Genomic DNA, 11112 nt, shown 5'->3' with positions numbered 1-11112 from the left:
CACAGGGCCACGGGTGCAGGTGCCCTGGAAGAACTGCTCCCCTGTGCCCTTAGCAAAATGCCATCCTTGCCACTGCGGCCACTTTCCCTGGCCCCGTGGGACTCACGGTTAATGAACAATTAAGCTTACCTCTTTGGAGAAGTGTGCCACGGGGAGGCCTGCCTTCCTCTTTCTCCTTCGCTGGCACAAACTAAGGGAGTGGCACGAACAGAAAGATTTAGGGCTTGTCCTCTGCCTGGTACATGTCCCCATGCCAAGGGCAAGCTGCTAACTAACCATTTCCCTTCCTCTGCTTGTATGCTGCTATCAAGCTTGGGGGCGGTGGGGGGCGGGCGGTGGAGAGAGAGAGAGAGCATAGCTGCCAAGTTTTCCCTTTTCTCGCGAGGAAGCCTATTCAGCATAAGGGAAAATCCCTTTAAAAAAGGGATAACTTGGCAGCTATGGAGAGAGAGACTCAAAGCAGCCCTAAGAGATTGCCTGGGATCTGGAGCGGAGCGGAGCGGCCTCCAAGTTGGGCAAACAGGCTGGCATGCAAGCCACTTGTTGATGGCTGGAGTGTATCTGATGACTGAAGCCGTGGGCATCCAAACGGGTGGACGCTTATACGGCTGGCAGAGGCATGCCTACTCAGAAGTAAGTGCCGTTGTTTTCAGCGGAGTTGGCTCCCCAGGTAAGTCCGCACAGACTTTCAGCCTTATATAAGCAAAAAACAGAGGAGAGGGGGATTGTCCTGGTTTAAGAGATGGCAACAACAGGTGGTTCCGAATCCTGAGCAAAATCCAAAGGGCATTAAGGGATTCCCTCTCTAGGCGACAATAGTTTGGGATCCGCTAGTGTCCTGGGATTGGGAGATTTTTTAATGCTGGGGCGGGGGGAATGTGCGTACGAAGAGGAGAGAGCCTCAGACACCGGGGACTGTCGCCACCCACGGGCGGTAGGTGTTGCGTGTATCTCCCGGCGGGCGGGCGGGCGGGCACGCGTGTGAGCCGAGCGAATCCATCTACCGCAGAGTGGGGAGCGGGTTGCACCACTGGGCCCAGCTGCTGCTGCTCTCTCTCTCCCCCCCCCGCCTCCTTGCTCTGCCTGCTTGCAGCAGCAGGTGCCCATGCTTTGGGCAGCCTCCGCCGCCTCTCGTTGCCAGGCGCCCCCACTGCCTGCAATCCCAGCTCCTCTCTCCCTCTGCATCTCTGCTTCCCCCGCACCCCGCGCAACAGGCGACGGGAAGGCGACAAAAGGGACCTTGTGCCTTTAAGGCCTCCTGCTTGGCGATCCCGGTCAGGAGCGCACGGAGCGGGGCGAGCCTTGTGGATCCGGGCTAGAGGGCGTTTACTCTGGACAACGCGGGGAGGAGGGGACGGGCCCAGAGCGGGCAGGAGAGGCAGGCAGGCAGGCAGGCATGGAGAGGAGGCGAAAACGGAGAGGGGGGCGCATGGTGTAAACATATAGCAAGGGGCTGCCGAAGGATCTGCTTGCCAGAGATCGCTGCTTGCTACACTCCCCCGCCCTACCCGGAGAGGAGGGCCCTGCCGTGCCCAGAGGCGGCCCAGCACCCGGAGGTGAGTGGTAGTGGCGGAGGTGGTGGTGAACGGGGGCAAGCCGGAGAGCGCAGGGAGCAAGGAAGATCTCTCCGAGGGGGGAACGCATGGAGCTGGGCGGCGGCGGCGGCGGCGGGGCACTTGGAGGCTGGCTCTGGGAACCGCCGCGTCCAGAAAGGCCGGGCCTGCCGGGGGCGCGGCGGGGAGTAGCTAGCTGGCTGGGGAGGTGGTCCCGAGAGGGATGGCCGGGCCACGAGCAGAAAGGGGTGGGAGCAGTTAGGCCGTCCCCACGGCGACTTAGAGGACGGGAGGAGAGGGGACGCGTTTGGGTCAAAGCGCGCCTGCTGGGGGCGCTCTTTGGGCCCCAAGATCCGCGGCGACTGCGGGGAATGCAAGACGGCGCGGGGTCGGGCCGTGCGGGGGGAAGGGGCGGGGGGACAGGTGCGCACAGCGGCGGGCCGATGCGGGGCCCTTGGGAACGTTGGTTATTGAATTCGATAGGGAGGAAATGGGGTGCTCGGGGAGCGCAGGAGAAAAGGCTAATGATAATGCAACTCCCAGAGTTGAAAGATTTCACCTTCCTTGTGTTCGCAAGGGCTGAACGTGGTAGGACTCCCCCCCCCCCCATTTCTGCTTCCCCCAGGATTGGTTTTCTGGGATCCCTCTGCAGGGATTGGTTGGCTCCCGAATGTGGGCTGGCCTGGGCAGCTTTGCTTCTTCTCAGCCTGGTCAGGTTACATACCTGGAGGAGGAGCAGGTGGGTTTCCCCTAAAGCCTCTGTATTGTGATCTGTGGACTGACTTATTCTTTTGCCGTGTCTCCCCTTTAAAGCAGGCAGAGGGAAGGGGGTCTCTGGGCAGAGAGTCTCTGTGGGGCCCTGGGCTCTTCTCCCACTGAACTTTGGAACCACCTCTCCCAAGCCCCTTAAGAGAACCCGGGGGAGGGGATGGAAAGAGAAAGGATGTTGACCTATAACCTGGTGCAACGCAGAGGGTGCTGTGCTATAGGGAACAGGCTCTTGAGTGAGGGTGTGGGGCTGCAGGGAGTAGGGTAAAAGTGACTATGCTAGGGGGCATGTGTTCTTCCTAGGATACATAGCTGAAAGGAAAAACAATCCATGCTGGGGGCGCTGAGCTGTAATAAACCTTGCTATTAAGCCAAAGTCCTTCCCCCTCCCCGCATGCTTGAGCTTCTCCCTGGATGGGTTATGTCCTGCACCCCTTGACCTCCTCCGTTTGCCACAAAGCTGTCCTCATGTGCTGTTGGCTGCTGCTTCCCACAGCCCAGGAGGCTGCGTCACAGTGCTGCTGGTGTGTGTGAGGCCATTCCTGGTGTGTGTGTGTGTTGGGTGGGGATTGGAGGGGAGGGGAAGAGGGGGTCCAGCTTCTGAAGCCTGCCTGTGTGTTCCTACAGTAAAGGGCAATGATGTCATGACGTTGACGCCATCTCCCTGGATGGATGCAGATAAGAACCTTGTGGGAGGGCACTGGAATTGCTCTCCGAAGGGGTTGGAGCTAAAACAGGCCCTGGTTTGGCTGGCACTCAAGACAAATAGAGTTTGAAAGGGGAAAACTATTCCACTTTGGTTTTGCAGTGAATGGGCGAGCTAAGCGAGAGGAAGGACCCAACTGCCAGAAACTAGCACCGCTGCCCCTCCTGCCCCAAACTTTCCCTGGCCTCCGAAATCTATCCTGTTGCACCCTAGGCAAAACTCCACACCGTTTGGAGAAGAGGAGCAGCAGAATGGCAAGCTGGAATTAGTGGACAAGTAAACTGAGTTTGGACTGAGCTGTCCCCATATAGTTCCTTTCACCTTGTGTTCTGGATCTTTGATGCGTGGATCAGGTGTTGGAGACGAGTGGGGTCTGATCTGAACTTCTGGAGTTTTCTGGACTTTGTAAGGAAGGCTGCATATTGTAGGCTGTGTTCACTGTACATTTTAAACTTTTGTATGTTTATGCTTGTGTGTGTATTTGTGTGTGTGTGTGTGTGTATTCGCTGCGCAGAGATACCGTTTTGATGGGCAGTGTGGGAAAAGGACTTGTGTTTTGCAAGGGCTTTGGTGGAGGTCGGTAGGTTGCTGTGCGTGTGAACGTTCTCTGTGTCCTCTCCCTTTGCCTCTAGCGACAGCCAAGGAGTGTGGCGTTGCCTTGAGATGTCTCTGAATAATTCCGTCCCTTCATCTGCATAACTCCACCTTTGCTTCTGTTTCTTGGTCACTCTTAAGAGTGTGATGAAATGTTAGGAACCAGGTTTTGCTGCCAGGCTGACACTTGCTAAAGACTCTTCCCACTTCTGGCGAGAGGGGGGGGGCAGGGCACAGTCGCCTTGCCACCCACATGCCACATGCCTTCTCAACCTGCCAGTTAAATAGGGAGGCTGGCCTAGCTCCGCCCGACGCCCTCCAACAGCATTCTGTAAGGCCTTGATAAATGCTAACAACCCCTCTGTCCCCTTATTGTCACAGTGGGCAGGATGTGTATAGAGAGGGGGCCTGTGTATAGTACCCCCTCCCCATGGGATCTATGTTGGTGAGAGCAACGCACAGGCTTCAGGCAGCCACTAGTTCTCCAGGTGCATCACTTTCACTTTCTCTCTGGAGGAATTACTGACAGCCGCCCTCTACGGTAGGGAAAGTGTGCAACTACACTCTTGGGGTGGGGCTAATCCCATTCCTTGCTCCCTTCTTTGATCTTGGGGATTAAGAATCAAGCAAGTTTTCCCTTCTGCAACAAACCCCTCCTCATCCACATAACACCATCCTTTCGGGTCCCCCCCCTTAGTCCTTCTCAAGTGGGATGGAATGTTAGGAACTGGCTTTATTATTATTATTAATAATAATAATAATAATTTATTATTTGTACCCTGCCCATCTGGCTGGGTTTTCCCAGCCACTCTGGGCGTCTTCCAACAAAAAATTAAAATACATTAAAATGTCACACATTAAAAACTTCCCTGAACAGGGCTGCCTTTAAAGAAGGAAAGAGAGATTAGCATATTGATCACTGTTCTTTTGGAAAGACAACTGTTGCTGCCTGTCCTCCACTTTGCTGCACCAGGGATGCTAAATTGAAGCAAGCCACCCCAGAGACTCTGTTAGCTGCTTTTTGTGCAGGTCTGGGGGGAAACAACATGCACATACCAGTATTTGATTCCCAGTATCAGCAGCAGATGGTTCAGTGGCCAAGTTCCTGCAAGACTCCCTGTGTCAGCGCCACGCAACCTGAGGTTACAAAGCGACTTGTTTGAGCTGACCTTTTGACTCAAACAAAGCAGTTATGTATTGTGTTTGTGTGCTGTTAGTTAGAGCATCACACTCATACTGTCATCCTTGCTGGAAGGGGGGAAAGGGATAGATATCCTCTGTCACTCAGCATAAAGTATGCGCAGGGGGAGGGAGTGTCATACCCTGGTGGGAATCTAGTTGCATCTCAGGGGAAGTGTCTGTAATAGAACTTGAGGTAGAAAGAGAATGTGTGGAGGTAACCACAGATTGGCAAGTAGAGAAATATCCAGTCTCAAGTTCCAGAGAGCAGGAGAATGGGATGGAATGAGGGCTTCTGCCTTCGAAGAGCATCGAGGATGTACGGCAAGCTTGACTGCTTTCTTTTCTTTGAACAGGTTGCCGCTCAACGCTGAAGAGGAAATAAGAGACTGCTGCTTCTTTGCCTTCCCTACAGGGATCCATGTCGCCTCCTCGTGTCCAGTTCCCAGCGACCTTCCAGGTATTGAATCTCCCCACCATCCTTGTTACCTAAACTGGAGGTGTCCCAGTGCCCTGTGCGCTTTGCCTCTGTGCCCCAGCCCCCCCCCCAGAGAGGGGAATAGCTTTGCCCAGGTGGAGCCCTCCTTGCCTGGGGTCTGCTAACGATCAGGATTTCATTCTTCCCTTGTCCTTGCTTTTGTCATGCATGGAAAGAAAGCACCTCCTTCTAGGTTGTAGGGACCCATGGCAGGAACTGCTCCTCTTACTGGGCTGTTTGGGGAAGGACTTGGGGTTGGTCCTCTCAGAGAGGCAAGCCCAGTTGACTTTCTCCCTTGCTCTGCCTGTTCTTATTTCTAATGCCCTTTCCCCCTCCCCCACAGTATGTCCTGGTTTAGCGGCATCCTGGTGCCCAAAGTGGACGAGCGAAAGACTGCTTGGGGGGAGCGCAATGGGCCCAAGCGCCACCGCCCAGCACTCTGTGGCCCACGCTACATGAGTTGCCTGCAGGACCCGGAGCTGGAGCGTGGAGGCAGCGGGGGACTGGGCCTGAACTGTTCGTGGCAGGAGGACCACTATGGCAAGAAGCCGCTGCCGCCACCACCGCCTGGCACTGGGGACCTGGGACTCAAAGCTGTGGACCTGGGCTTCGAGGACGGGGGTGGAGAGGTCAAGGGGCTCTCGGCCAGCGACTGCAGCCGGCGCCTGCTGCAAGTGTTCCGCTCCAAGCGCTTCCGTTCGGCCAAGCTGGAGCGGCTCTACCAGCGCTACTTCTTCCAGATGAACCAGAGTTCGTTGACGGTGCTCATGGGAGTCTTGGTGCTGGCTTGTGGCATCATGCTGCTGTTCCACTGCGTGCCTGGCGCCCCCCGTGTGCCCTATGCTGCTGCCCTGGCCGTGGCGGCCGCCCTGTTCCTCTCGCTCATGGTCCTCTGCAACCGGACTGGCTTCCACCAGGACTGCATGTGGGCCGTGAGCTACCTGGTCATTGGGGCGCTGTGCGGGGTGCAGGCTCTGGGCACTCTCCTGGTCTCGCCACGCAGTGCCTCTGAGGGCGTCTGGTGGAGTGTCTTCTTCATCTACATCATCTACACCCTCCTGCCCGTCCGCATGCGGGTGGCAGTCCTGGGTGGAGTCTTGCTCTCTGTGCTGCACCTGGTAATCTCCTGGCACCAGAACAGGGTGGACTCCTTCCTTTGGAAGCAGGTACGGGGGGAAGCAGGGAGTGAGGGCGGAGGAGGCCTGGGATTGATTAGTCCCTTGGGGACAAAGAAAAGCCTTGGAAGCTGTGAGGAAAGGCACACTTCCTTTCTCAACCATACACTCATTGAGCAAAGGCCTTGGGTGTGAAACAAAAAGGCTGCCAAGCCGGGGACTCATATGGTAATTGCTTCAGGCTTTTCTTGGGGGAGCAGACAAGCGGCCGGCAGCAGACTTCTCCTGTCGAGCTGCGTGGGAACCATGAATCTGTGGCCCCTTCCTAAGCTGGTAGGGTAGTATAGGAGGAGCCTGCCTGTGGCTCCTCCCCATGCTGTGGGATTGGCCCAGTTTTGGGAAGGGATTGGGGTATTTCTTTTCCTGAGTTCCCCAAATAACACAGTAAACTTGGCTTTTGGCGCTAAAGCCTTGTGTGTGAAAACTTCGTACCTGTTTGGTTCTTGCCCGCTTTTCATTGCTTGGTGGTGACAGAGCAATGCCTGGGGATCTTGTTTGGCCAGAACGAGCACTGAACATCTTTTCCCAGCACAGAATCTGATGGCACGTCCACAGGATCCTCCACTGAACACAGGAACGTTCTTTGTGGTGGGATGGTTGAATATTTTGGGGCAGTATTAAGCTGCCCACTTGAACTCCTCAGTATCCTCCCTCTTGTTGCTACATGACTAGTAGCCCCTTTTTCCATCATGAGTTTATCTAACCCCCTTTTAAAGCTATCCAAGGTGGTGGCCACAGCCATGACAGCAGTTTCCACAGCTTAAATATCGCTGGGTGAAGAAGGTTTCTGCCTTGTCTATCCTGAATCTCCCAAAAGCCATTGGATGACCTCGTGGCTCAAGGACAATGAGAGAGAAACCCCTGTCCTCTTTCTCCCCACCTGCATAATTTTATATACCTGTCTGGTGGTCTCTCCTTGCCCTTCCCTGGCCTCACTTGCCTTTTTTTTAATCCCCTAAACTAACAAGTCTGGCATGCTGTTCCCTTTTCTCATATAGGAGTTGCTTCAGCTCTTGATAATGTTTCCCTGTTTAGGGAAGTTTTTAATGTTTGATGTATTGTTTTTAATATTCAGTTGAAAGCCATCCAGAGTGGCTGGGGAAACCCAGCCAGATGGGCGGGGTATAATTAATAAATTATCAATTATATAATATAAATAATAAATTATCAATTATATAATATAAATTATCAATTATGTAATATTATAATTTTGGTTGCCCCTTTTCTCTGAATGAATTAGGAAATCAGGCATTTGGAAGTGAATTAGAACAATTTGTATGATAAAGAGTTCCCTGCTGTCCTGCAGTTGCCTATTATAAATCAGTGCCATGAAAGACAAAGTCTTACCTATTTTGTACCTTAGAGAGTGATGTGCTGATTATGGTCTGCACTCCACAGAGAACCATATCTACACATTAGTCCTAAGCATCTCTACCTACCTGCTGCCATCACTGTATCATTTGCGCTCCAGAGTCAGTGCTGGGTAGCATCCAGATTTATGGTGACCTTTTTTATTGGCCTTCCCCAACTTGTTACCTTCCAGGTGTTGTAGACTACCATCATTCTTTGCTATTGGTCATGCTGGTTGGGGCTTGTGGGAGCTGCAGTCTTAAAACATCTGGCTGGATAAAGCTGTTTTTATATGCTTACTTTACATTGCAAGCCTTGAGTTTACTTCCCTGATGCTCTGTTTGCTGCAGAGATGAAGGCAAAGGTGTAATTTAAATGTCCACATTTATTCAGCTGGTAAATGCAGAAGTTCAGCTAACCATAATGTTAATAGTCAGTTCCATCACCTCTTTTTGTGCTTCTATTTCTTTGGCCCTAGGAAGGAGCAGCATAATTTACCCATTTCTTTTGTATTTTTATCCTTTTGAAATCCGTCAAATTCAATGTGTCTAAAACTTACATAATTGCACTGCAATTAGGTTTTTGAACTACTACGTAACATACCTCTTAAACACGGATCATTAAAATTGTGGTGCTGAATCCTACAGTGGCAATGAGGCATAATTCTAAATGTGTAATGTTTGTGTGTGGAGAGGGAGAAAATGGGAGGAAAGGAAAGAGGCCACAAGAGGGTGGCCTACATAGAAGAATGATCTGGCAGCTTGCAGGCTCCCTCCATGATTCATATCTGTGCCCCTTTATTGACATGGTTTTAGAAACGGGTCTTAAAAACACTCAAATCCGCAAGTTCACTGGTTGTTCTCCCCCCCCCCCCCGCTCCCCAGATCTCTCCTGTTCTTACACTGTCTGTTAGCCTTGGTTAGCCCAATTTTCCGCGTTTCTCTTCTGGGATTAACTAGAAGAATATGCATCTGCAAAGTTATCCAATTGATGGTCGCTGCCACTGGCGACGGAGAGGCAAATTGGTGGTCAGTTTGCAGCTGCTTCTGCTGTTAGTGTAGCCTCACTGCCTGCTTGGGTTTCATCCACGCCTCCATTTGGTTCCCCTTCCTCATCGGTTCAGCCTTCCAGTGCTCCTTTCCAAAAAAGGATCAAGGATACAGCTGCTCACATCAGCCTTTTCTGTTCAGGAAGAAAGAAATAGCTACTTTAAAGCTTTGGGTTGCTGTGGATTTTTTTCTCTCTTTTTTAACACAAACAAACAGCTCCCCTATGATGCTTGGAATTATTGCTGTATCTTCAACTCGTAAACTAAATTAGAGTTAACCCTGAATTATCCAGTGCTGGCAGCAGCAATTGGGGAGTTAGCTTGGAGCCTGCGGTCTGGAGGTGTCTAAAAGTGGCCCAGTCACTGTCTGCCACAACTTGGTGACATCCTAGTGGGCATTCATTTCTCCTACCTTTCAAAATTCTGGTCAGGATTTATTATTATTATTATTATTATTTATTATTATTACATGTCCATACCACCCTTCATACAAAGATCAGAAACCAAAGTTTACAATATAAAAACACAAAAATTCAATGCTCCCCCTTCACAGTTTAAAAGCCCATAGATTATTTATTAGCCAAAAGCCTGGGAGGAATGCTTTGCCGGTGCCTAAAGATTAACAATAATGCTAATACATTTCTTATACCCCACACATCTGGCTGGGTTGCCTCAGCCACTCTGGGTGGCTTCCAACAAAAATACAGGGGAAAAACCAACAACAAGGCAGCCAAGGTGCCAGGCAAGCCTCCCTGGGGAGAGCATTTCACAGGTGAGGAGCCACAGCAGAAAAGGCCTGTTCTCGTGTTGCTGCCCTCCAGACCTCTCATGGAGGAGGCACAGATGATGATTGCAGGGTCCGGGTCACTTCATATGGGGAGAGGCAGTCCTTGAGGATTGGATGACCTTGGTGAGATGAGATCAGAACCATCAGACCGTAGTGGCATTGTGGGAAAGATCCCGCTGTTGATGTTTGTGCTCCAAGACTCTCATCATGCTGGCAGCATCCCTAGAACCTACCATCAGTGCCCTGCAGTAATAAGCACACCTTTACCTGTGAGCGTTCCAGCATTTATAGAGTGGAGGTTTCACCTGCCGCCTCCTCCTCCCACAGCTGACCCCCAAGCAGATGTGTTAAATCCTGTTTCCAGTTATCATAGCACTATTGGGTGACCAGGGAAGAAGCCTTAGCTTGTGCATTGTTTACATAGATATTATTTAGACTCCCCCCATGCTATCTCAATGGCTTAGGGCAGATTACATATTGGTGTCACCTATTGACTGCATTAAAGTCAGAACGAATTCACCCAAGCTGCCCAGGAAGCTTACAAGGATACTGAGTACCCGTCACTGTGCCAAACATTGCATGGAGAGAGAGCATGAGCTACAAAAAAAGTCCAGAGTGACTAAGGGACAGCAGGTGCAGCTACGTGTGTGTGTGCGCGCGTGTGCATGTGCGTGCTTGCGCGCAAAAGTGCCACAGATTTAACAAGGCAGCAGACTTTAAAGTTGTATTTCATGTTGTATATTAATGCAGCTTCTTACCAAAAAATGCAGGTAGGAAGTGCAATAGATGGAGTGTCCACAGGCTTTGCATGCAAAAGGATTCAGGTTTAATCTTTGGCATCTCTATTTTTCATGGAAAAATGCTGCTACTCTGAGTAGGCAATGGAGAAGTAGTCCTTCCTGTTATTATAAGGCAGCTTTCTGTGTTATGTTTGTAAAAGAGGAGGAGTCGTCTCTCCCGTCCACATAACCATGTGTGCACACTCAAGGAAATGCCTCTTCTAAAATAGCACTTGCTTTGTTATCTACCAAAAAATGCATCTTGCTTCAGAAACATTGTTTTCCCCTTAATGCCACTGTTTGTGTTAAGTTGTGGGTAAGCATAGCAGACGACACAGCAATCTCTCCAAAGCAGCCCTTTATTTGGAAGCTGGAACAGAACTGAACTGCATTGCCGAGCTGGCCTGCTTTTATAGAGACTGGCTCAAACAATGTATCAAACATAATTCAAAGTTCCCTCCTAAAACAACTGCCAAGGACCTGAGGGAAAACTATATACACTAATACATAACAGTTTGCAAATGTGCATGCAGACATAATTGATCACACAAACTTAATTAACAGCTTAATCAAATAAGAGTTTCAGTTGATGAATCAGTTGAAATGTCTCTAATTGGGGTTGTTGCCCTGAGAATAGACGTCGGCCGTAGACCAGGTCTGACAATTTCTTTTTCTAGCCAGACATCCACCTACTC

At 51.2% G+C, this 11112-nt stretch overlaps 1 protein-coding gene across 6 annotated transcripts in view; it reads left to right on the top strand.

Moving 5' to 3' along the window:
• Window positions 1–323: 323 nt before the first annotated feature.
• Window positions 324–11112, top strand: part of ADCY6 (adenylate cyclase 6) — a 54440-nt gene continuing 43651 nt past the window's right edge. Inside the window, exons 1-4 of one of the 6 annotated variants that reach the window (XM_060272145.1) lie at window positions 324–670; window positions 3130–3432; window positions 5157–5260; window positions 5622–6444. In XM_060272145.1, the coding sequence (XP_060128128.1) occupies window positions 5623–6444 (822 nt within the window). In that variant the 5' untranslated portion in view covers window positions 324–670; window positions 3130–3432; window positions 5157–5260; window position 5622. Of the gene's footprint in view, window positions 671–909; window positions 935–984; window positions 1557–1986; window positions 2293–3129; window positions 3433–5156; window positions 5261–5621; window positions 6445–11112 lie in introns of those variants that run through there. The other 5 variants (XM_060272144.1, XM_060272148.1, XM_060272143.1 and 2 more) reach the window with 5 other exon arrangements.

Source organism: Zootoca vivipara, chromosome 2 (assembly GCF_963506605.1).
Source record: "Zootoca vivipara chromosome 2, rZooViv1.1, whole genome shotgun sequence".
Taxonomy (NCBI): domain Eukaryota; kingdom Metazoa; phylum Chordata; class Lepidosauria; order Squamata; family Lacertidae; genus Zootoca; species Zootoca vivipara.
The sequence above is the reverse complement of the archived record's forward strand: the minus strand, read 5'-3'. Positions and strand labels throughout refer to the sequence as shown.